Source organism: Aspergillus piperis (genome assembly GCF_003184755.1).
Source record: "Aspergillus piperis CBS 112811 unplaced genomic scaffold BO85scaffold_10, whole genome shotgun sequence".
In the NCBI taxonomy this organism is placed as follows: domain Eukaryota; kingdom Fungi; phylum Ascomycota; class Eurotiomycetes; order Eurotiales; family Aspergillaceae; genus Aspergillus; species Aspergillus piperis.
The window spans coordinates 43,144-67,730 of NW_020291600.1; the positions used below are offsets into that span (position 1 = coordinate 43,144).

Genomic DNA, 24,587 nt, shown 5'->3' on the forward strand with positions numbered 1-24,587 from the left:
ATTTAGTGCATCTTACGCAATGTTCGATTGATTTGTTGTGTTTATCTACCTGCCTACTACCTCTCCAAAGGAAAATATTGGATCCAAAGGACCCTGTACTGTCAGTACGGGCACACTATCTACTTACTACACACACTTAAAACACTAGGCCTATTATTGGCTCCCAAGCGCAAAAAGGGCCGCTACTAAGTTCTCCGGAGTGGCAGCTCGGCACCCCCCGTGGCTGGCCATTTCTTGCTTAGTTTCTGCTACTTTTTCGCTGGGCCACTAAACTATCTCGAGTCGAATCCTCTTTAGCGGCCAAACCGGGGCGGATCGTTCCAAACTCCACCGCCTGCGAAAGTCTTTGGCAAGTTTATCTTGGCCTTTTCGGAGCCTACCTTGCTGCCTTGCCTCACGCCCTTCATTCTCACCTTAGACGTCACTTATCCCTTTCCCTTCTCTTAACCTCTCACTTCCTACATTGCCGATACTATGGACGATCGCCGCTCGAAACGCTCTCGTTTTGATCAGACCGAGCCGGAAGTGCGACGCCCGTCGCGCTTCGACCGCCGCTCTCGGTCTCCCTCGTCGCGACAGTCCGAATCGACTCGAGCTCGCAGCCCTCTCAGTCGTGAGCCTCGGAGCCCTAGCGCAGACCCTGCGAAGAAGACCGATCCCGCTGCCGCCGCTGGTACGTTCGTCCCTTTATGATAATGGCAAGAGGAAACGTGTGTAGCAGCAGAATTAACGTTGGAGTCATACACAGCTGCCGCTGCGGCAAAGATCAACGCCCAGTTGCAAGCGAAGAAGGGCATTCAACATGTCGACGTCCCTCCAATTCGCTCGGTAAGCAACGCCCATTGCTGGTCGCAACGCAAAGGATAACACAATATGCTGACTCTGGTTTCCACTACCTAGACCGCAAGCCCCGTACCAACATCCGGCTCACCTGCCAGCGGCGACGCATCTGGAAAGTTGAACGCAGAGATCTACGTTGCTGATGGAGACTATATCAAGGATATTGAGATTAATGACTTGCGCAACCGTTACACGCTGACCAAAGGCTCTACTCAGAAGATGGTAATTACTCCTATATATATCCGCTGATCCTGCCCAGGCCCAAAGCCCAAAACCTGTCGCAAGCTAGCTAGCTGCTGGCTTCCGTCGTTCGCCATGCGCCTTCTTGCTTGGTTTTGCTTGCTCGTTTTTGGCCTCGTTACTTCTACCCCTGTCCTTTTTCTTTTCTCCAATGATTCGTTTTGCGGTTATGGCTAAAGCTCACCCAAGTCAACATCTTGCAATAGCATCCCAACACTTGCCCTCATTTGCATCTGCTGACCTCCGCTGCGTGACATTTAGATCAAAGAAGAAACTGGCGCCGGTACGCCTTTCATTCCATATTCATATTATTATCAAACGTTTGACTACAAGAAGGAAGCTCATCATTTTTGTTCTCTTTTTAAGATGTCACTACGAGAGGAAACTATTATCCCGATAAGAGCATGGCCACCGCCGCGGTACGTTCATATACCAACTCCCCCGTTGATTCAGACTATCTGAATTACTAACACGCAATCTCCACCCAGAACCCCCCGCTCTATCTCCACGTAACGAGCACAAACAAGGAAGGCCTCGAAAAGGCCGTCGCCTTGATCGACGATCTCATGAAGAAGGAACTCCCCAACCTGGTTGATGAGCGCCGGTTCCGTCGTCGCGAACCCGAGCAAGTAGAGCGTGATGAGTACGGTCGTGTACGTCCTTCACACCATACCAGCACCAGCTACTCTCTCCGTCCCTTCCTTTCCAGATTCAACACCCCAGAAAGAAGTCTATAGACAACTAATGGTATACAGCGTAAATGGCCCGAGGAGCGCATCCCTGTCGATCTCGAACCGATCCCTGGCTTCAACCTTCGCGCTCAAGTCGTCGGACAGGGCGGTGCCTACGTGAAGCACATCCAGCAGAAGACTCGCTGCAAGGTTCAAATCAAAGGCCGTGGCTCTGGTTTCATGGAGCCCAGTACTGGCAGGGAAAGCGATGAGCCGATGTTCCTGCACGTAGCGTACGTAACGCATCTATACCCCTTCCTGTCCCTGCAGCACCGGAAACAGCTTGTACCGATACTTATCACTTTCATTCTGCAGTGGTCCCGACCCGAATGATGTCCAGAGTGCAAAGGCCCTGTGTGAGGATCTACTAGCCAACGTCCGCGAACAGTACCAGCGTTTCAAGGAGAACCCGCCCCAGCACAGCTACGGCGGTTATGGCGGCCAGCGCGGAGACCGCTATCACTATGGCGGAGGTTACGGCGGTGGTGGTGGCGGCGGCGGCGGATATGGTAGCAACCATCACCAGAACTCGCCATCTACCTCTGCCAGCCCGTCGACCCAAGCCGCAGGTGCTGCTGGCGGTTCGGGAACCGGAACTCCCGACTACAGTGCCCAGTATGCTCAATACTACGGAACCGACCCATATGCTGCCTACGGCGGTTACCAGAATTACCTTGCCTACTACCAGTACTACCAGGCGGCTGCTCAGCAGCAGCAGCAACAGCAACAGCAACAGTCCCAGAGCCCCGCTCCGCCGCCGCCGCCTCCCGCCAGCGAGGCTCCCCCTCCTCCCCCTCCGGGATCGGGCTCTCCGCCACCTCCTCCGCCCGGCGGTAGCTATAGTGCTGTAAGTACAATCCGTCGACTTAATGTTCTGTGGCCAAGCCTAAGTATTAACTGCTTTGTTCGATTTAGGTCCCTCCCCCTCCAGGACTGTGAGGTGATGCTTGGGAAGCTGCCATAGCAGTAGCCCAAAGCAGAGAATCAAAGAAGGCTATGCTTATTCAAGAGTATGAAACGGTGATTCTATGCAGGCGCAATGGATACCTGCCTGCCAGTGAGCCCCATCGACGACCGAGCTGCCTCTAGGCTGTCTGTACCTTTAGTCCGTTCTTTCGTTCTTATTCGACCGAGGTTTGGTCTGTGTTGCTAAAGTCTGTAGAGCAAAGCCGGAAATCTGCGCTCATTTCTGAAGCTAAAAGAAACTTTTGCTGTTTTGCTTAGCGAATTATCTGGCTTGCCCATTGCGTTGGCTCTGGTAGGATGTGTGCACGCCTCTTCTTTGGGGTGGTATAAAACATCATTCCACACGGTATTGAACCGTAATACTGGTATCTTTCGCGTACGCTGGCTTGACAAGCAAGTCATGTCAGTGGTCGACCAGCAAGATGGCCAGTATCTATACCCCAGTATCGTTGAAAATTCTTGTCGCAATATATATGAAACCTATAAGAGATACTCAAACTTCTAAGGATCAACCTCAGGAAAATACCCCCGGGAACATCTTTTGCATATACCACGGGACGTCCATGTCGGCAAAGTCGTCTGTGTGGCTTTCGGGCGCCATTCTCGCCTTTCGCTGGGCAAGAGCGTGAGAACCTTCTTTGCAGAAGTCACAAGCAAAGTCACATGGTGAATCAGTGGAACCATTAGTTCTCATCCCCGACGTAGGGACTTGGGAACCCATCTTCTCAAGTTCGAAATCCCCAAAGAAATCCTTGATCAGGTCATGCCTGCATCTTGTGGTATTCTCACAGTAGCTGATCACCTTCTGAAAGCTAGCTAGTCGAGCAAGCTGATTCTGAACGGTGGTTTGTGCCTTGCTGTTCTGGTTGCTCATGTGCGCGCCAGTGCGATTGCGAGCGTTCTCAATGTCTCGTTGCAGACGATCAAGAATCCTATCTCGCTCTTGCGTGTTGTAGTAGACAATGGATGCGGCGGCATGACCGTCGCGACCTGCGCGACCGGATTCTTGAACGAAACCTTCGAAGCTCCGCGGCGGACTCCAATGAACAACGAAGCGGACGTGTGGGCTATCAATGCCCATACCGAATGCAGTAGTAGCGACGATAATGTAAAATGCCGGTTGTTGCGGTGATTCGTTCTCATTACCTCCATGCTTAGGGAATGACTTAGATGATGTCCATTCGGACTGGATACGCGTACGGTCTTCAGAGGATAAACCAGCGTGGTAAGCCACAGCGTGAATACGGCCGGGCCAGCTTGCTGATAAAGCAGGGGCTAGTTTATCGGATACGGTTCTGAGAGGCACATAGATAATCCCAGATATCGGGGCAAGCGTGGCGGGCGCAGAGCCAGTGACGGCCTCTCTGCGGGCCTGGACAGACTGGAGCCATGAGACGAGGTTGTGGATCTGGAAGTTTTCTGGCTCTGTGGGGTCGCTTGCATAATCGTCGAGGTACCTTATCTCGTAATGAATGTTTGGACGTGCAGAAGGAGTGTTAAAGATCTTCAGCTTGGAAGCGTCCAAGCCAAGAAGTTTGATGATATCTTCCCGAACACGAGGCGTTGCAGTTGCTGTAAGTGCACTGATTGGGATCGGTGGATTAGTCAAACTTTGCTTGAACCAGCTCAATTCTTTGTACGCCGGCCGGAAGTCATGGCCCCATTCACTAATGCAATGAGCTTCGTCGATGGCAACACGAATCAGTTCTCCTTGGCGGTGGATAGTCTGTAGATTGCGTCGAAAGCCTTCTGTCTGACAGAGTTCTGGTGTCACGTAGAGAAGCCGGGTTTTCGGATGACCTGATAGTAGGTCGTCTAAGATCACACGTCTCTCTGCAATCGGAGTCGTCGAGTTGATTGTTGCTACCGCAACCCCCAAAGCTTGAAGCGCTTTTACTTGATCGGTCTGCACGACATATTAGTACCGCTCGAGAGTGGATATTGTGCAGGCTGACCATCAAAGCAAGCAAAGGGCTAATCACAACGGTCACTAAAGATATCGTCAGACACAATTTAAAAGATGAAGATCTTCGAGTGGTAGACGCAGGTAGACCAACCGCCATGGCTTATGACTGCAGGTAGTTGAAAGCACAGGCTTTTCCCGAATGAGGTATTTGCCTGCAGGAACACATCATGGCCGTTGATGGCCGCCGTGATCACCTCACGCTGAAGAGGTCTATACAATAGTTTCTTTTAAGTCGAGTACTTCAATAGGAACTGGTGGCAGCTTGAACATACCGAAAGGACTTCTTCCGGAAAACTCGGCGGAGGTAGAAGTCTATATCCACATTGCGTCGTTTGAGATTCCCACTTCCCATTTCTGCAGCATCGTTAGAAGCACGACAGATGTCTGCACAGGCTGGGAGATTTCCCCAAAATCGAGAATTGAGGCATCGGCTGGAAGACGCGACGCGGGGAAGGCACGATACGCGATGCCACGTGATATCGATAGAGATCCTAATCAGGAAGGCAGATAGGATTCTGATTTAGTGAGCGGAGTCTCTATCTATTGCCAATAGCACTATATACTACACCCCTAGATCAGCAAGTTTGAAATGAGTTTCTAGACCCAACTCTTGAATCCATTATTGTTGATATCATTTAAGAAACAAAAAACTAATAGCACACAAGCTTGTTCGCTGTACAGGATAACAAGCGACAGCCTTTAGCTGTTGCCGTTGAAAACACCGCTATCAGGCTTCAACCTGAGGGTATATACTACTATAACAGGTCTATAATGTACATGTATCACCGTCCCACATCTAACCCTCCATAATTGGCTAATATTGCCTTTGGAGTCTGTTCATCTGCCTCTCTAGCTCTTCCTTGGCAGCCAGGACGTCCAGCGCCTTGCGCTTTTCCGGCTGCCAGATCCGTATAATCTGCAGCCAGACCTTCATAAGCTCCTCTGGCCCGCAGCATGCCCCGAACGCGCGGAGAATGATGATGACCATTCGACGGCCAAGAAAGACGCCATTCTCTATCCGGCGTTCGATTTCTTCCGAATCTTGCGGCTCATTTTGCAGCTCATTTTGCAGGTCCTGAGCTTGCTGTCGAAACAATTCGTCAACGTCAATATCTTCTTCGAGAGCAGCCATGCTTTCATTGGCATGGGTGACACCTTTGCGCTCGTCGAACTGGCCCATCACCCTCTGATCCTCGTTCTGGGCCTCGCGACACTCCTTGGCAGCGGTGCCAGCAAAAGGCAATGGAGTGTACAGTCCGCTTGGCTTTCGCGAAATCGTTGGCCAGCCTATCTCCATGGCGGCGGGGGCCTTCAATACCGGGATCTCTGTGATGTGCTTTCCACTTTGGCTGCGGTACATTTCAATGAGTCTCGTCCTCGACTCGTAGAGAGCACGCAGATAGGTTTTCCAAGCTACACGTAGCCGTTCGGCCGTCCAGCCCTTCTTGTTTCGCCCGTTGCGAGCGAATCCGTCAAAAAGCAGGAGGTATATCATACCACGCGGCGGAACCACGAACACTTTCTCCATGTCTGCAAGGACAGACATGAAACCATGGATGTCAGCGGTTTTGTAAGCGTGCAATGAAAGAAATATGTGGAATGTTCGAGTGTCAGGGATTGCGTGAAGCGATTGCTGAAGCGCACGATGGTGTTCAGGCATGATCTCTTTCAGTGAGGTAGATTCTTGCAGGACTCGACCCAGCTTCTTCACTCTGCTCCGATAGAGGTTCATCTCCGATGTGAGATGCGGTGTTTTTGAATGCTTCGACTCGATGCTTAGTTCCCCTGTCTCTTGGGACTTTGCTTGGGCCTCAAGCATCTCCGCATATATCTGCTTCGCTGAGTCCACATCTCCGGCACGAATGAATGACGCCATTAGGCAATTCATTACAACCGTGTCAACAATCTCACCACTCGAAACAAATTCATTGAATGTCTCTTTAATGCCAGCAACATCCTCTTGCATACCACAATAGTAGAGCTTGGAGACCTTTCCGAAACGCCGGAATTCAATATTACGCTTCTTCATTTCCTCCAATAGTCGTTCCGCGACGGTGAACTGATTCGCTTTGATGGCGATATCGAAAAGAATGGTGAACACGACATCATCAGACTTAACACGCGCCAGATATTCCATCTGTTTCCATAGTCCAATGGCCCTCACCACATCTTGCTTGCGTACTTTGCCAGACGCTCGTCCTGCAAGGTGTATAGCGGAACTCCAGAGCGAGCGGGATATGGGCAGCTTGGCAGCGGCCATGTCTTCTATCAACGCAAGGTAGCGACGAGCATCCACCCAACGACGATCTGGAGGATCGGCGAACCGACGTAGGAGTGCTCCTCTGGAGCGTTTGGACAGGTAAGCAACCCCGGGGGAGGGAAGATCTCGGTAGAGTCGAAACACGTAATGGTTTGAAATCCTCTCATTCCACATAGCGTCCAAAAATACCTCAACCGTTTTGTATTCCAAAGCATCCCGCGATTTGTCTACCGTCGGAAATACCTCGTTTGAGGGCGGTCCCTTCTGTGTCTCGTTCGCAACAAGATCAACTGCCTGTTTCCAGTTGAGTGAACTACCAAAGGCAGCTCGATATAATTGTGAGGTCGATGTGTATGCTTTCCTGCTTGGACTTGTTCTTTTATGATGGCGATATTTCTCCGACTTGCTCGACGAATCCGGTAAACGGCCAATCCTGTCATCGTCAGGGGCGCTGTCGCTCGCAGTTGAATTATCTTCGCTAGTTGATGCTGTGTCCGCTGTTGGTAGCTCGCTGTTCAATTTCTCCAGATCCATCTCTCGCAATCCTCCATGTGACTGTAATGTTGATTCTGTACCCCCGCCTCGGTAGCGATCTTCGAATGAAGATCTCGCTGAGGCGCTGTTCGCATAGCAGTTCCCTTCACCATCCTCATCCTCAATCCTCAACGCAACACCGGAATTTATCATCCGTTGTGCACTTGAACGATGCAGACTCCCTGTCGATGTGCCTAGACAGTCCAGGCGATGTTTCGACGACAATTGCCTGCGATGTGTCAACCCCCGATCCTGCCATCGAGCGACATTGTTCCCTGGATTCTTCATGGAGATCGTAGAGATCCCCCTAGCGCGAGGGGTGTGCTCATGGCAGTAGCCTGCCATGACCAGGGAGCTGACAAAAAGGTCTGCTAACGACGCCGCGGTAGGGCGGGCACGTCTGGAACTGAGTCGTCTGAAGGAGGCATTGTAGGAGAACGGTTCGGAGTTTGACATCGAAGTGTGACGGGAGGGGAGACTCGTATCCAACCGCTGCGAGGGGAGAAGTCGCAGGTCGGTCGAGTTCTGGTACCTATTGGGAGGAGGCATGAGATGGCAGACATCGTGGCATTGGATCAGCCCTGCATGTCCCGAGGAAATCTCGAGCAGCTTGAAGAGAAATGGCCCGAGAGCTCTTCAAGCGTGACAGGAAGTAGTCGAAAAAGAAGATGGGGACAAGGACGAAGGACGTCCCAAAGGGCAAGAGGAGGGGAGAAGTAGGAGGGCGTAAGAAGCAGTAGATAGACAGCGAGGTTGAGCTCTGGGTCAAATTATTATTATGGGCTTTGGCGTTCGCTCTGGCTTTGCACCGGGCGGAGCCGGCGACGGGCCAATCGGAGGCGCGCATTGCCAATCCTCTTTTTTGCACCTGCGCAGGTATCTGGAACACCAAACTCCCGGACCTTCCCTGCCCATGATCTTGTCTTCCGAACACCTGGGTCCAGGCCAGTCGTCGTCCATATCTTTAAGCTTGGTCCATTGATCGTCCCGCCGGTCATTTGCTTCATCCCTCCGTCGGGTTTGTTGCTCTCCGGATTTGTCCCTTCCTCCCCGCTGATTCTGCACGGCCTTCTGGCTGCCGCGTCCGACATCACGATGGGCAAATATAACCTCACGGCCCTCCGGGTTCGCCAAACCGCTGTGGCACAGAAAGCCGCCGGCAAACTTCCCCAAAAGCCCATATGGCTTGATATAATGCACGATGTCCCCCCCACTGAGGTTCTGGTGCGTAACCGACCTCAACAACACCAATTGGTTCGCCAGCGCCTGAAGACCGTCCCTGGCGCATCGAGGCCGCAGGCCGTCTTCGAAGTCCAGGAGAAACGCATCAAGCCGAAGAAGGCAAGCCGCATGTTCCAGCCTGTCGAAATCAAGTACGAGGAGGATCAACTGCGCAAGGAATTTTTCCGCGACCATCCCTGGGAGCTTGCCCGACCCCGAGTGCTTGTTGAAAAGTCCGGCAAGGACTTTGAGAGATATAACTGGAGCCGGCTCCAGCAGCGAGGAAAGCACCTGGACGGTGAGAGGTACGTTTAGGATGTCCTTAATCTGTGGGCGGGAAGATCTCGCCGATGATTCAAATATTTGATGCTAACTGTCCTCTTTTCCGGTGAAATAGCGTTGTTCAGCGACAGCTTTGGCTCCTCAATAATGTCCCCGATATGACCAAGAGCGCCGCTTACGATATTGCACGCCGCGAATTCTACCGCCTCCGTCTACAGGAAGACATTGAACGACGTGTTGCTGCTGAGGAAGCCGAAGCTACTGGTGCTGTATTCGGACCGACACGTCTAGAGATCGGTATGGACCTCGAGAACAAGGAGTATGAGCGTTGGAAGGAATGGGCCAAGTTGCAGGCCCAGCTTTCGGACCAGAGGATGGCTGCGTTCCTCGGAGCCCCGGAAGTCCAAGCTGCTGAGGAGCCAGAGACGAGCTTGGATGATGACGCCCCGGAGAAGGTTGCGGCAGCAGCCTGAAGTCGGGATTTGCTACTTTTTGAGGGTTTTAGTATTGTCAACCCCGGATGAGGCGGGTTTTGCCAGACTCTCTAATGGCTTATGTACACTACTGGACTGTCGATATGTTTTTTCCTTCTTCTTCTTGAGTCGCTCTGTTTTATTTTCTATGCTTTTTCTATATCCTTTCCTGCTGTGAATAAGATTTTGGGTCACGTATAAATAGTCCTTTTCAGCTGTGTTGGTTAGGTCATGAGGATAGATAGGTGCACGCATGGAGAGCTAGCAGTAGAGCCAACGTATCAACTATACGTCTGTAACAAAAGAGTGATTTGGAACCACGAAACCCCGCTGTGAGGCAATGAATCATCTGGAACATGAAAGTCGGAAGACAGTTCGTGAGCCGGCGAACCTCAAACAATAGTGGTGTTTCAAGTGTGTCTGCCGGGTGTCCCCTGAGCCAATCATTGAGGCGGACTTATCGCGCCCGAACCCCCAGAAAGTTATCGACCAGGCGTTTCTCCGATTCATCTCGACCCTCTTGTCAGTCGGCTTGCTCGACCTGCAAGAGACTGCGGGCCATCTTATCCATTGGCATCTGCTTGCATCTCATCGACAGAGAGTGTGCTCGGGAATCCGAGATTTAGTTTTGCTGCATGCTCGGATAATCTGCCGGACAGTGGTTCTCGTCTGACAGCTGCATCTCTTCGCGTTTCACTGATCAACTTAACGCCGGCTTGCTCTGAACCCCGACTGCCAGTGTGATCAAGCCCTTCAATACAACCTGTCAAACTGATAGCTCAACCCGTGATCGCTCAGAGTTTCATCCAACGATCCCTCCCTACCTCCGTACTCTCATTAGAACCCGAGCGGGCCTTCGTACGTTTGAAGCCCAACCGAAGCTCTCTGGGCCAGCCTCGCGCCACACTCGAACCTGGTTCTCAACACCACACGCCTTTCGCTTTTGTACAGAATTTACGTATCCTTTGTTTGGGTTTTACGGCTACGTCGCTATTGCAGCGCCTGATGATCATGCTTCGTTCCGGTCTCAATGCTCGTCTTGGAGACTCTCTGACCATCTGATCAATTGTTCGATATTCGCGTACATTGGAAAGACGACCAGTGTCAGACACAGCCGATAGAACAGCTCCTTTCTCATATCTTCAACCATGATTTCTACAATGGTCCGCCCGGAGGACGCCATCAGGATGCCGCGTTCATACCGAACCGACGTGGATGAGGAGGATATTAGCAGGCGAACTTCGGAACAGAATACCCTCTCGTCTTCGTCCTCCTCTTCTAACAACGACGTGGCGGCAAAAATCGAGGACGAGGTTACACTGGTGAACGGGTCTGCTAGTGACGGTCGCAGCAGTAGCCTGGGGAAACATCAGACGGGCCCCCGTCTTCTGTCACCTGACGAAACTATTGAACTGGCGCGCCGAGCAGTGGAAAATGGTATTCAAGAGACTAAACGCTCCCTAGCAGGTAGTGAGGCAGTCAGCGATGTGGTGAAGCCAAAATTGACCATCGACTTGGGCCATTCCAACATTGTCCGTATACCCGAAGCGGTAGTGGACATCATCAAGGATGAAGTTGAACGGTGTGTGATACGGGATATCAAAGCCTACGGTCAAGTTTGGAGAGAAGCTAACGTCATGCAGCCTCTCTCTATCGAATAATCACCTTTTCCATATACCCTACCGATTCGCGGAATGTTCCCATCTCCGATATCTCAATATTCGCGCGAATAGTTTTCGAGAATTCCCCAAGGGGGTAAGTGTTATGTTGCTTGCCTGACCTACAGGGTGATCCTGCGCTTCTAACTGGAAATTCAGGTATACAAATTGCCGCTTCTTGAAATTTTAGACATCAGCCGCAATAAGATCGGCCACCTCCCGGAGGAGATCAAGAAATTGTCCTCGCTCCGGGTTCTATCGGTAATGCAGAACCGCCTTGACGATTTGCCTCTGGGGATCTCCGACATGAACAAACTTCAAATTCTTAAAGTAGCTGGGAACCCCTTGCGGGGCCCCCTGCGACGGCAACTCGAGACGTCTGAGACAGAGTTCGCCCCCTCGACAATGACGGACAATGAGAAGGAGGTCGCAGTTACTGCCGAGCTGAAGCGATTCTTGAAAAACAAGCAGCCTGTTACGACTCTGGAAGTGGAGAGGAACGAGCTTAGGTATGGACTTAATCTGTCATCTGAAAGTAACCGACTAACGCTGATGTTTCCAGCGAGGGCATGTTGGACACCCCCAAACCCGTCAAGCGCGGAGTGAGCAGTCGGTTTCCGGTGATCCCCAGCACCGGTGATCTTTCTTCCGACCCAAAGTCACCGTCCTTGTGTCGACCTCCGCCCATACCTCTCAAATCACACTATCGCATTGCTTCGGGACAGTCAGTCTTCCAGGGCGGATTTCTCCCACGTTCCGGCGCAAGGCCTATCGCGGGAGTCAATGAACGAAACCGGAGCAACAGTGAAGGTATCATCCAGGCCTCTCTGGCCGCGCGTAACAAGCGGATGGGAGTCATTCGGAAGAATACCGACTTAGGGACGTTGGACGAGACCCGACCGTATCGGAATAGTCATTTACGGGGTTTGAGTTATGGCTCTATTCTTCGCACCCGGCCCATTGCAGCCGTGTGCAACAGTAACTCCTCAAGCCCCAGTAGCCCGAGGGAACGCAGGCGCTTAAAGGATGGTTTTGTCAACCGAATGTCGAGTCTGCCAGAACACAAGGGTGAAAGGGAAACCGCGGAACCTATCATCGAGTGTGCGAAGGGGATTCTTTTTGCACTCTTCCAAGTGCAGTCGAATGTTTCGTCTCTGATCAATGTGATCAAACGCGATGATGCTCGGCGCAACAGTCTTGAGATTGTGTTCTACAATGCTTCTACCCACGTTGAGCGGCTAAATGAAGCCATAGAGAACGCGGAGCATCATTCTGACGACGTGGATGGGGTGCGCTCGTCGAATGAGGCTGTCAAAAGGGAATGCGAAACATGCATAATTGCGTACACTCATGTCGGAACGCAACTGCGCAATAGCATCGACAAGATAGTCGCCAATGGTGACCCACGCTACTTGCGTTCCTTGATGCTCATGATTTTTGGCAGCGTGGTTGAACTGCGCAATGCCTGTGCGAGCCTGGGTATCCCACTCCAAACCCGCAAGCCGCCCTCTGTCACGAAGCCATCTATACCTGAAATCAAAGAGTCAGCTAGCTCGGACCGCTTCCTTGGACCGACAGTCACTCCAACCAGAGGGAGGGAGAATTCTTTGTCGACGCGTCGGTTGCGAAGTGACACCACAATTCAGCACCCCCAGATCACTACGACCGGTCCTTTCCAGGCTGCTCAAAACTACCAGTCCGCTGTCAGTTCACCTGGGTTCGCTCCGACTCCGTTTAGCTATGGGGCACGAAGCCGGTCAAGTAGCAGATCTAATCATATCAACACGTCCGTACCGTCGTCACTCGCGACCCCTCGTTCAGGCGAGTCCTTCCCTCCAATGCCCAGTGCAGTTGTACCTCGAATCAATCCTTTGACAGGCTTAGATGAGATCGAGGAGGAACGAATTTTTGAAAAGATTTTCTATCAACTCACTTCTGCCTACACCGCTGCCCTACAAGCGTTGCCTTTGGCGCGCCGTCAGCTAGTGCGATGCCATGAGGTAGCGGAACAGGAACATGAATCGGAAGGCATATTAATGCTATGGAACAATTTGATTCGACGGTGCCGGGTATGCTTAGAAGTATCCGAGGCCCTGGGTCTTCGTCTCTCCAACATGAAGGTAAAAGAGCCCGGCGGCGGGATGCGGAACCAGCGCGAGTTCTGGCAACTCTGCAAGGCGTTCATGCAGTCCTTTGTCGATCTAGTTACCGACATGAGGGAGGTTCGAAGTATGCAGCTTCTTCCGGGTGATATCATTGTCATACTTCGTCCAGTCCAGAGAGCAAGCAGAGAAGCAGGTCGGTTGATCGATGCCTCCCCGTGGTCTTACCTTGCCGATATGGCCCCAGCCAACGCGTCAGCAACCATATACGGGCCTCCGCTACAATCCCAACATTCACAGCACCAAAATACCGCATCCAATGCAAGCAGCTTTCATCTGAACTCCGGCGTATCCCCGCAGTCCGTCCATCTCCCGGCGACTCCGCTAAGTGCTGCCCTTGGACCAGCAGCGCAGGCAACCGTGCCTTCTACCCCCGCAAGTGCGTACAGTGACAAATTTTTCGAAGGGGATGTGTTTCAGAGAGCTGACTCGTTGCTCTCGATGCCCAATCAGGCGCCATTTTTCAGTCGTCGGTGAGACGTTAGCATTTGCGGTTCTATGAGGGAGGCAGTGTTTCATTGATTGGAGTCTGTGCTACGGTGATTGGAGTTCTGTTGCATATTTCTGTGCTTGCTCTTATTGCTGCGAGGGGTAGCTGCTCTCTATATCTTACCCATGATCTTTGCAGGTACAAAGTTTGATCATCAAGGACCAGGAAGAGAGCCTGGTCACGTCTGTTTCAGTATGTATACCTGGATTGTATCGTGCGCAGTCGTGACTCGAGTTGAGAATCCTCAAGCTATACACACCCACCCCGTCCTGATCTACACTGTTGATATTTGTTTTATTTCAGCCTTGTTTGCCTGTTTGTTCCATTAGTCGTTTGTTTATTTGTTCATCACTCCCTGTCCGCATTCATCTTACACTCGGAAATCAGGGAGTCGGGGATAAAAGGGACATCTACTATTACATATCTGGTCTTTTCTTATTTTTTTGCGAAAGGGGAAAAAGGCGTATGGGGTTTTAATTCCCAGGGACAGAAACCTTGCATAGCGTGTCATATTTCTAGCTTTCTCTTTTACCCCCAGGTTCTTCTCTTTGATGGATAATGACTAGATCGAAATGAAATAAGAATTTCTTGTGATTTGTTTGCCTGTATTGGTCAGATCGTAGTCCGTGCTGATTGTGGATCGGCTTAGCCGAATGTCTGCAAAGCGATATGGTACGCGCTGTATCTGTAGGCTAACCACAAATCTCAACGATATGTTTCATTCTGACGGGCAGGTCAGTATTGTAAAGCTATGCGCGCTTCCAGCAAAGCAAAGAACGAAAGAAGCCCGCAGGTAACGGATCTATATCCCCTAGGCTATCAATTACCAAACAAGAACTCTCGTGCATACTATACGAATGAAGTACCTGTGCTTTAGTAGATGAGTGACAGTGGGTAGGTTAGCAAACAAGCAAGCAAAGCAAACATCATACTACTACTCATCTTCTACTTCATGGCCAGTAAACACCAGCCTACTATCTAGGTATCCTGCATATCCCACAAACAACACTAGTTATTACTCGCATATGCCGTCGCCTATGTACCTACCTGCACAATGACAGCAACTTCACACATTCACATACACAGAGAAGGAAATACAACCCTCATAGACATATCTATCGTGGAACAGATGTACTTTTACAATGAAGTATTTTTCTGTGTGTCAAGTATATGTAGTATACTGAGACATCTATACCACCACCCCCTTTATCTCATGATACATTCCACCTCAACTAGCAATTCACACAATAGAGATGCACTAATTCGGGGCATAAACAAGACTGCAGAATCTGCACGGACGGTGTATTTGGAATATAATGGAATGGAGGGGAGGGGAGGGAATTGAGATTGCGACGGTCATCCGGGGATGGAAGAGGGGGGATCCAAGCGAGCGAGAGCGTTATTGATGCTGATACAGTTCGATTACCAATGCAGTATCTGCATAAACCAGGGGGTGCTTGGACTTGGTGGAGGTCCGTGGTACAGGCTGTTGATGCATTCGATACTTGTTTGTTTGTTTGTTTGCTGCTGATGAAGAAGCGAAGTGTAGGCAGGGGGGGTGTAGGAGGTCTGTTTGTTCCCTGTTATGCGGGGTGTAGGTTGTACAAGATCTGGTTGAAGGAGGGGGGGATAGAGATGGATATGAAGGAGGTTTGAATGCTTGGCTGGGGGGTAATGTTTGGTTGGGGTCTGTGTCCGAGGTGAGGAGGGATGAAGGGGGATGGAGAGAGGGAGGGAGAGGTACTATGATGTCTTTGTCTGTGGCTTGATTTGGCTTGGCTGGGACGATGGGATCCCGCTGGGTGGCGCTCTTGGGGTTTAGATAGGCTTTGGTTAGCATTTTGTGGCATCTTGGATCTTCTAGAACGGTATATGTTGTAGGGATGTGGTAGATAGTAGTCAATCAATGGTAAGGGGAGGTTGTCGATGATGTGGGTAGGATAGATGGAGATTCGGCAATAGTTGCACAGCCTTTTCGCTCTAGACTTGGAGAAGGTTGGTTCACCCGACTGAGAGATGCAGTGTCCAGTCAATATCCGTCCAGCATTGTTGGAACTGGCCATTCTGGTCATGCTAATTAGTAAACGATTAGAATTATGTCACTACCTGAGGCATGTATTACGAAACGTAAAGTGGTCATTGATCCTGCAGTGATTGGAAGGGAGGGTTGAGCAAGATTACCAATCAATTGGCATATGCGCTCTAAAACTTGTACGTCTTTCTGCTCGTATACTGCCCGGATATTGTTTCCAGCCAGCCTTGGATGGAAGATACTAATCTTCCCTGTCAACCATGGTAGTCGCAGTGGGGATAGCCGTAGTACGCTAGTCGCGAAAGAAGTGACAAGCACTGACAGGCACTCCGCCAATGCCTAGACTAGTTACTTCCTGTATACATGCTGGGATGATTTATTGAAGCAGAAGCAGAAGCAGAAGCAAAGCATCCTGCAAACCCCTCGAAGCTGCATAGGGCACGGGGCACAGGGCTAGGGCCGATGGTGCTGTCACGGGATCGAACATTGTCTCCAAACAAGGAATCTTCTTCCCTATCATCCATGCCACCATCGAGTCCCAGGGCCCATCGCATCGCATCCATCCATCCAGCGGCATCCCATCTGCATTCGCTCTCACTCTCGTCGGTTTCGCGGCTGCCTATCGTCGGATTGGAAGCATCACTTTTTCGGATCATCAGCTAAGATGATGCAGCAAGCGTCGCGACTACGGGCCGAACAACCCCACTGAAAAGTCGGTGTCGTTGGAATAGAAAGGAACCCAGCCAGAGAGCAGTAAAAGCCATAGGCGTCATCCTTCCCCTGTCACCATTCACCACCACCACTCATTCCATCCCGCCTTGTCAATGATAATTCCCAGGCGGACGGAGAGAAGCGGCATCGCCTCCCCGCCCCGCTTCAACAAGATCAGAGTAGAAAACAAATTTACTAGACACGGAGCCAATGAGGGTGCAGAGCCGGACATACTTCTCAGATTGTCGCCTGCAGGTTGGCATGAAGAAATGGGTCTGAACCATCACCGCTCTTTATACCGGCTTGCTTGCAAACGGGCTTGGCTTTCCAATTGCCGCCTCTCCGACCAGGTCCGGAATAATGAGGCGAGTTTGCGTTGGAGGGTCAAATCCATCGTGATCGGTGCACTACTAAAGTGAGGCGCCAAGCGCACGCAAGACCGCCGACAGTCAAGCCCCTTTATTCGTGCGCGGTCTTGGATAATGATCCAGCCACATTGTCTGCTCCCCCTCCGTTTTGGTCGACTGCTTCCTGGATGTATCCACCCCCCTGGCACGTCTTTTAAGATTCTACCCTTCAGCAGACTCCGAGCTTAAATAATTATCTTACGATGTCGATCGATAGTTTCCTCCCACTTACAAAGTACTTACGGAGCGGTCGGAGTCAATAGTCCATTCCTCATCCCGCGCGTGAGCCCACTTGCAGGGGGGGGGGGGGAGCCCGGCCGGATTCTGATATTGAGGTTAAGACTGGGGAGGAGGTGTGGTCCAGGGCTGTCGCTGACTCGGGTTGGCCTACCGATGCCACCACGCGTGTGTGAGATCCACTCCGACCGAGACTCTTGAGTGGGCTTTTCTATCTATCAATCTGCTAGGGGCGGGTGGATCGGTTAACATCCCCCATGTCCCACCCCAAGGAAGGAAAAGTGGAAAACAATGGGAGGTAAGAAACTATGATCACGGCTCTTGGTTTAACCACTTTTCTTCTAGCACCACCCCCTGTTGCCCCTACAACGGAAGACGGCAATGGGGAAGGAATAGGGGTCTGTAGCGCAATCTTTCCGTCGGCGGTCACCGAGAGGAAGACTCAATCGCAGTTCTTGAATGTCGGTGGACCAAAACGGAATTCAGTCGGAAACTATCATTGTCAATCCCACACACGATAGTTAGAACGAAGTAGGTGATGAGTCCTACGACCGGGCTTTAAGGTTTCGATGGAGCATTTTTCAGTGCTTCGATCGCAAACAGACCAACGGAAGAATCTTCTTCGGAAAGGCAGCATCATTGTACAGTAGGGGCGCTGGAGGCGCGCAGACCACAGGGACAATTAATTTGTACCTGACAGGGTACAGGCGACTAGAATGTACCATTCACAACACGAGGTCAATCCGGATGGCATGACGGGGTTGGCCTTGTCTAGCAATGGTCGGTGTCGCATAGAGCCGTTGGCGGACTGTTTCCCGCTTTGGGAGAAAGGCCACTAAAGAGTAATCAGAACGGAGGAAGGAATTGGAATGATCTGATCGGAGCGGACATGGATGTCCTGACAGAGTTATATCCCGATCTTCTTCAGTATGTCGACGATGACGAAGACAGTCCGTCGCAAGGATAGCTTCGGGAGTACTTCTGGATGCATCAAGGGCTGGAATGCCCGGATGCCCCCTGCTTTTGCCCTGGTTTCTACTACGTAAAATGGGAAGCAAAAAGGAGAAAAAAAAAGGCAAAAAGAAGAAAAGACCAAAAAAAAAAGTAAGAATTAAAAAAAGACAAGAAAAAGCAATACACCCTTAACAAGAAGCCGGATCAAGATGGATCCGTGGCCCAAATTGATCTGAACACCGGGGACGGCAGGCTGCATCGTCCCTCTGGCTGTCTGCACATTATTCAAGTGGGAATACACCGAATGCCCTCTGGGTACAGAGGTGCATGTATACTCCGTGCTTGTGTCCGGCCCCTTCTGCACACTGACCTAAATTATTTCGTTTCTTTTTCGACGATCTCCCACCTTCCTCCTGGCCGAATATATCCTATCCTGACCAGAGGGATTGGTGGCGCCTGTCGCTGAACGCATGATTGGGATTTTGGGGGGACGGCCTCCCTATCACATCGGCGCCGATGGTAAGGGACAGTCAGGACCGGATTCACTCCCACAATGGCCGGGTACCAGCATTGGCACCGGCACACGCCCGGATTTTGAGATCGTACACGATACCGGGGGGGTTTCCTGTTGTTGCTGAGGAATGCTGCTGGGGGCGGAGGGGAAGGGAGGGGAAAAAGAGTAAAAAATATTGGCAAAAAGCCAGCAGGGATTGTTGGTGGTGAGATTTGAGTTTCGTTCTGCGCCCTCGCGCGGCCGTTAAGGAATGAACGAACGGATCAGGATCAGAAGCAGGCTCACGGCGCAGCAGTGATCCCATCCCATCCCCATCTGATCCTCATCTGATCCCATCCTTTTTACCCACTCGCCTGCCAGAACGAACCCAGTTAAGAAAAGGGAAATCCCCCCTCCAAGCATCCCACGTCATCCACTATGTGACTAGGGATCGCTGGACCGACTCGCTGAACGTTTCCAAAATTCCCTTTCCCTCGGTGCCCGTTCCCAGGTGCGAAACAGCGCCCCGGAAAGTTCGTAGCTGCTGCAAGCGTCTAGATTAGATCAGCCTCACTTTTCGCAGCGCTCCTGCAAAAGGCAGTGGGTGCCTCTGACTAGTCAGTCGCATGCTGGCTGTCTTCTAACCTTTCTCTTTCTCACTTTCTCTCGCGCACACTCTCTGTCTTTTTTCCCCTTCTCTGTCCCTATCTACTGCGATGCTACTGCGCCGCACTCCTTCTCTTTCCTTTTAGCTCTCCGTCTGGTGGCTCGTGTGTCCAACCTACTGCGGGCTTGTAAACCCTCCTTCCTTAAAATTTGGTTACGTGCAGGGCCATCCTTCTCCTCAGGCTCTGAACACCGTTACTACTAAGTACTCCCTACTTAGTAGTATAGGAGTATACTGAACCTGCATGCCTATCTCCCCTCCTCGTCATTGGCTATATCATTACAACTGATATCCCGGTCTCTTTGTCAACCTGGTTGGACGCGATTTGTCAGAGCAACGTTGTCTACTGCTTTTCTTGTCGCCATTGAACTTCACTCTGCCAACTACCTTTGTTTGCTACGGTGATCTCTTTTCTTGTTGTTGTCGCGTAGCCATTGGACCTTGTTCCTTTCATATCTCTTTGCTGCCTGCGACGGTCCTCGACCCAGTTTCATCTGGTGCCCGGCCGGTTTCTTCCAGCTTTTTGACTTGGCAAGGAGACGCAGACAAGAGAAAAACAGTGAGGGGAAAAGAAAAAGTAAAAGAAAGGAGGAAACTGAAATTCCGATTCGCAAAACAAGGAAATTGGCCCCAATCCCGAAAGGTTCACCTAGGGTCTTACTACTATCGAAACACTATTTTGACAAGCCCGGCATCCACGATTGCCCGTTTTATGATCGGCATTGGCGATCGACGTCGTTGACTAACCTCGGGTGCGTACTATTTCTCCCTCCCTCACCTGGGTTCCTGTCGACCGCAGGCAAGGACTGTTCGCAGGGTCGCTGCGAAGGGATCCCAATCCGAACCCGCCGTCGAGTATAGGGCTTCCGGTGCCTTGCGTCCTATCGCCCAGGAAATGCCCGTGATCCCCACGTTCTAATCGCTGTCTCCAGATTTCATCTATCCATTCTTCCGAGTCTACCCCAGACCATCTCTCTTCCTGGACTGGTGCAGTTTCTCCTACCTCGTCTGCTCCGAACCCTTTCTGGGCGTTGGCAAGATCGGATGGAGATGGACTTCCAAAAAACGAAGGAGGCCCGGCGAGATACGCCGAGCAAGAAGGAAGAAAACTCCGAATGCCCCTTGGAAGCATATGGGGGCAGTGGCCATGCGAAGAACTCGCCCAAGAATGACTCTCTGGACCACCATCGCGATGCGAAGAGCCCCCCAGACTCCGCGAATATGCACCAGCGACGCCAGCCGGGTAAATATACCTACCGTGATGGTGTAGCCCCAACATTTCCGTCGCCTATCCAGATGGCAACACGGGTTCTGGCGCCGTCTGCACGAGCAATGCACATTCCCCCAGCCCTGCCACTCAGCTTGGAACAACATCAACGGCTACTAGCTGCTAAAAGGTATCCGCCAGTGACCAAGAGTACGCTTAGTGAACTGGACCTGCCCTGTATCATGAGCAACATTAACCTCCGAATGGACGCCAACTTTGACCGTGATCTTCACTTTAAACCTGACCTGCAGGGAGAAAAGGGCGAACGGAAACGAAAGGAGGCCCACGACTACTGGGAGGCTATGGCTGATGAGATCGCTATATATGCATTCGGTGCCGCACAAGAGACGGCCGGGACAAACAATGTTGGAATCTCAGATAATCTATCGCGGACCTTTGAACCGCGGCTACCCGCCATGTTCGAAACCTTGCAAGACGTCCTGAAAACGCTCGTCCCTGAGCGGGACCATCCGGCTGTGGTACAAAATCTCGAGGTAACACTCCTGATGCAACAAATCCAGAAGGGCGTACTTGATATGGTGGGTGTGGCAAGCTGGCTGGCGGCCTTGCTCAAGACACACTGCGCTCCTATGCGCGATGAATGGGCAGATAAGATGGTCAAGCAGATACGGTCAGGGTCAGAGTCGCAAAACTCGCACCAAATCGTCGAAGGGCTCAAAACACTGTTCGCAATCTTGGAAGCGATGAAACTGGTAAGGATCGGGCATGCTGGGCTTGGCGGCCACGCATATTGGATGGAATTGCTAATGTGTCTCTAGGATGTTGCCAATCACCAAATCCGTGCTTTCCGTGTATTGCTCATTGAAGACACCGTTCCGTTCCTACAGGAGTATTTCCGAGGCAAGATCGAGAGGGACAATTTCTGTGTGGAAACATCGCGACAGTGGTATCTGGACCTCCGCGATCGAGAGTTGTGCCGCATGTCGAAACCTACCCAGATGGACGGGTTCTGGCCCATTTCTCTGTTGTTTGGTGGCATCACCGACTTTCTTCTGCAGTACCGGCGACCAGACAAGTTCCCTGAAACGTTCGTTTTCGACTCGGACCGGCTGCGGCAGCTGCGATCTTGTCTCCAAAAGCTGATCAACCTTGATATCTGCTGGTTCATCTTCGAGTCGTACATCAACGCACAGAAACGGTATCTTTCGGCGCCCGCGCAAACATACGCTACTTTCCGCACCCGTATCGGATCGCTGATGGAAGAGAACGAAGACTACCCTCGAGGGGATCCTCGGTGGCTGAAAAGCGTACGGAGCATCGCGCTGGAGATTGCACGATTTGCATGCGCCGCGTGCTTCCAAGACGGGTCGGTCTCGGACGATGTCATTGTGCAAATAGAAATGGCACTGGAATGCCACCTCTCGAGCCCATCCAACTTGTTCCAGTATTTCCAGAGCTCTCTTCGCGAGAAGTTACTAGCAGCGACGTTCACGACGGCGAAGAAGTACATGAGCATGTCACCCCTGGCGATCTGCGAATCACAGCGCAACTATCCGCCCTCGTCACTAACACAGCAGCACTATGACATCGAGCGAATCGCCATGCGCCTCGCACACATGGGCGTGCTACACTGGAACGTCTGGGCGCCGATTCTATACATGCGCGAGAGTGTGTCACCGATTGACGTGGCGAACAACACGAGAACGGTCACTGACGTGGCGCGCTCGTCCACCCTGTAATTCATCGCCTTATTTGCTTTATGGTTTCTGAGAGTTCTCTTCTTCTGATGTACTCTTGATATGGGATTACTATGCGGAGTTTTGATCTTGGATTATTGATTGCAGTTCAGCGAGTTCATGCATGGTTCTTTTGATTGGTTTGGCGTCCACATGGGGAAGGGCATATATACTACTTCATACTGTTTAATGGGCCTGGTGTTGGGTTTCGGGCATTCGAAGGAAAATGGAGGATAGAGATGTGCGATATGCAAAGAATGGTGGGATGCTTTTTTGGCAACTTGACAATTTATGGTTACTCAAGATGTATTACTCTTAGATAAAATGTAGAGTTCGATGCTGATATGCTGATAGTAGTGATGCTGATAGTTCATAGTTATGCGTGGGATATTATACATTATGTAATCTGTCATTCATAAACCACCGGCACATCAAACACTAGTTAAACTACGGAGTAGATCATAGATATAGATTTAACATCAACATCCACTCCGTTCCATTCCATTCCTTGATATCCATTGATCTATCCTCACAACCGTTAATTCACAACAAACGCATAGTAATAATCATTCCCGGGTCGGCCATACATTTCATTCTAATATATATATATATATATATATATCCCATGCTGTCACATTTACAACCATCACCAACCCCACGCCGAAACCACCAACAAAACAAGCAGCCAACCAAACTAATTAGGACTCCTACTACTAACTTAGTACCAGAAGCCAGATCAGGCTCCAACCAAACAACCCTCGAAGTCCGAAGAAGATATAAAGAAAGAAAAACGATCTTGAAGAAAGAAACAAAATGAAATACCCCTGGCTCCGCCCCCTCAAAGCAAAAGCCCTGCAACAAATAGCCCAGAAAACGGGGATTCAGAGCTCAGGTACCAAGGCGGTATTGGTGGAGAGGTTAGAGGGGGAACTTGCTCCGTTGATCAACCCTCTTCATACTCAGTATGATGCTGAACATGATGGTGCTCCGAAGAAGCACACTAAGAGGAGGAGGAGTGATAATGACAATGGAATAAGACTCCTAAGCATTGATATGGGGATTCGCAATTTGGCGTTCGCTGTGTTGCATGCTCCTTCATTATCTTCTTTCTCTTCTTCATCATCATCATCAACTGTCTCGTCCGAGACAGGTACACCCAAAGACAAATCTAAGTCCAAAGAGGGAAATAATACCATAACCCTCACCGCATGGAAGCGCCTCTCCATTCCTGATCTGTGCCATGCACAACACCAACGTCATGATCAGGAAGGAACTTCTTCATCTCTCATCACCACCACCACCACCTCACCCAAATCAAAATCAGAGGAAACAAAAGCAAAGGCAAAAGAAGACTTCTCCCCCAGTCTCTACGCCCGCCACGCATACACCCTCATCACGAACCTCCTGTCTACATATAACCCCACCCACATTCTAATTGAAAGACAGCGGTTCCGTACGGGAGGCGGGTCTGCGGTCCAGGAGTGGACGATTCGCGTTGGTGTGTTGGAGGGGATGTTGTATGCTGTTTTGGAGACGGTTAATTCTTCTGGACTTTCTTCTTCGGGTGGGAAGGTGCAGGTGTATCCTGTTGAGCCGGGGAGGGTGAGTCGGTTTTGGGGGGAGGGGGAGGAAGCTGGGGATGTTGGGGATGGGGGTGGGGATGGAGAGGTGGGAAAGAAGAAGAAGAGGAAGAATGTGAGGGATGTAAAGAAGATGAAAATTGGGTTGGTGAGGGGGTGGTTGTCGTCGCTGGATTCTGATTCTGCTTCTGCTGTTGGGGATGGGGATGGGGATGGGGGTAGGAGAGTGATGATAGGTGATGATGAGGTGAGGAAGTTGGCGGATGCGTTTCTGGAGAAGTGTGAAGGGAAACGGCGGATAAAGAAGGCAGATGGGGAGGATGGGGAGGATAGTATGGATATTGGCAAGTTGGATGATTTGGCGGATTGTCTGGTACAGGGGGTTACTTGGTTGGAGTGGCAGAGGATGAGGGAGAAGATTGTTAGGGATGGGGGGATTAGTTATGATTAATATCATACTCATCATGTTTAGTTTAGATGTGGAGGTATCTACTTCTACAAAGGGAGTAGGTAGCAATAGACGAATGTCATTCGCTCGACTAACAAAATCGCTTCGTAATCAAGGTCATCATCTTGAAAGAGAATATCTACTGCAAACACACACAAAACAAAATGTACAGAGAGCCGATGTACCCGCTAAGACGCCTTCGCCACCTGCTGGGTCAACTCGCCTGATGTCGCATCGCCTGACATCCCGAGATTCATGTCCGAGAGGTTCA

At 51.0% G+C, this 24,587-nt stretch overlaps 7 protein-coding genes across 7 annotated transcripts; 5 read left to right on the forward strand and 2 right to left on the reverse strand.

The window, feature by feature from the left end:
• Positions 1 to 474: 474 nt before the first annotated feature.
• On the forward strand, positions 475 to 2,775 carry BO85DRAFT_372946 (KH domain-containing protein; the record flags this gene model as incomplete). Its single annotated transcript, XM_025656063.1, has 8 exons — positions 475 to 673; positions 749 to 828; positions 901 to 1,062; positions 1,342 to 1,363; positions 1,447 to 1,499; positions 1,569 to 1,733; positions 1,836 to 2,044; positions 2,127 to 2,775. The coding sequence occupies 8 exons, from the start codon at positions 475 to 477 to the stop codon at positions 2,773 to 2,775; spliced, it is 1,539 nt and encodes a 512-aa protein (XP_025514883.1).
• Positions 2,776 to 3,003: 228 nt separating this feature from the next.
• BO85DRAFT_29299 (putative RecQ family helicase RecQ) lies at positions 3,004 to 5,143 on the reverse strand. Its single transcript, XM_025655287.1, has 4 exons — positions 5,016 to 5,143; positions 4,835 to 4,953; positions 4,733 to 4,767; positions 3,004 to 4,683 (listed from the first exon to the last, which is right to left on the reverse strand). The coding sequence occupies exons 1-4, from the start codon at positions 5,093 to 5,095 to the stop codon at positions 3,292 to 3,294; spliced, it is 1,626 nt and encodes a 541-aa protein (XP_025514884.1). The 5' UTR covers positions 5,096 to 5,143; the 3' UTR covers positions 3,004 to 3,291.
• A 178-nt stretch (positions 5,144 to 5,321) lies between these two features.
• On the reverse strand, positions 5,322 to 8,290 carry BO85DRAFT_421665 (pentatricopeptide repeat protein). Its single transcript, XM_025657940.1, has one exon. It carries the CDS (start codon positions 8,084 to 8,086, stop codon positions 5,558 to 5,560), a length of 2,529 nt encoding a protein of 842 aa, XP_025514885.1. The 5' UTR covers positions 8,087 to 8,290; the 3' UTR covers positions 5,322 to 5,557.
• A 148-nt stretch (positions 8,291 to 8,438) lies between these two features.
• rsm25 (mitochondrial 37S ribosomal protein mS23) lies at positions 8,439 to 9,712 on the forward strand. The gene is made up of 2 exons (XM_025662882.1): positions 8,439 to 9,063; positions 9,156 to 9,712. Exons 1-2 carry the CDS (start codon positions 8,633 to 8,635, stop codon positions 9,511 to 9,513), a joined length of 789 nt encoding a protein of 262 aa, XP_025514886.1. The 5' UTR covers positions 8,439 to 8,632; the 3' UTR covers positions 9,514 to 9,712.
• Positions 9,713 to 10,661: 949 nt separating this feature from the next.
• On the forward strand, positions 10,662 to 13,810 carry BO85DRAFT_373136 (putative cell morphogenesis protein Sog2; the record flags this gene model as incomplete). The annotated part of the gene is made up of 4 exons (XM_025656066.1): positions 10,662 to 11,095; positions 11,157 to 11,268; positions 11,331 to 11,680; positions 11,734 to 13,810. The coding sequence occupies 4 exons, from the start codon at positions 10,662 to 10,664 to the stop codon at positions 13,808 to 13,810; spliced, it is 2,973 nt and encodes a 990-aa protein (XP_025514887.1).
• Positions 13,811 to 20,368: 6,558 nt separating this feature from the next.
• Positions 20,369 to 22,291, forward strand: BO85DRAFT_373070 (TCP11 family protein; the record flags this gene model as incomplete). The annotated part of the gene is made up of 2 exons (XM_025656065.1): positions 20,369 to 21,304; positions 21,371 to 22,291. 2 exons carry the CDS (start codon positions 20,369 to 20,371, stop codon positions 22,289 to 22,291), a joined length of 1,857 nt encoding a protein of 618 aa, XP_025514888.1.
• Positions 22,292 to 22,777: 486 nt separating this feature from the next.
• On the forward strand, positions 22,778 to 24,319 carry BO85DRAFT_478162 (uncharacterized protein; the record flags this gene model as incomplete). The annotated part of the gene is made up of 1 exon (XM_025662883.1): positions 22,778 to 24,319. The coding sequence occupies exon 1, from the start codon at positions 23,102 to 23,104 to the stop codon at positions 24,317 to 24,319; it is 1,218 nt and encodes a 405-aa protein (XP_025514889.1). The 5' UTR covers positions 22,778 to 23,101.
• Positions 24,320 to 24,587: the final 268 nt, after the last annotated feature.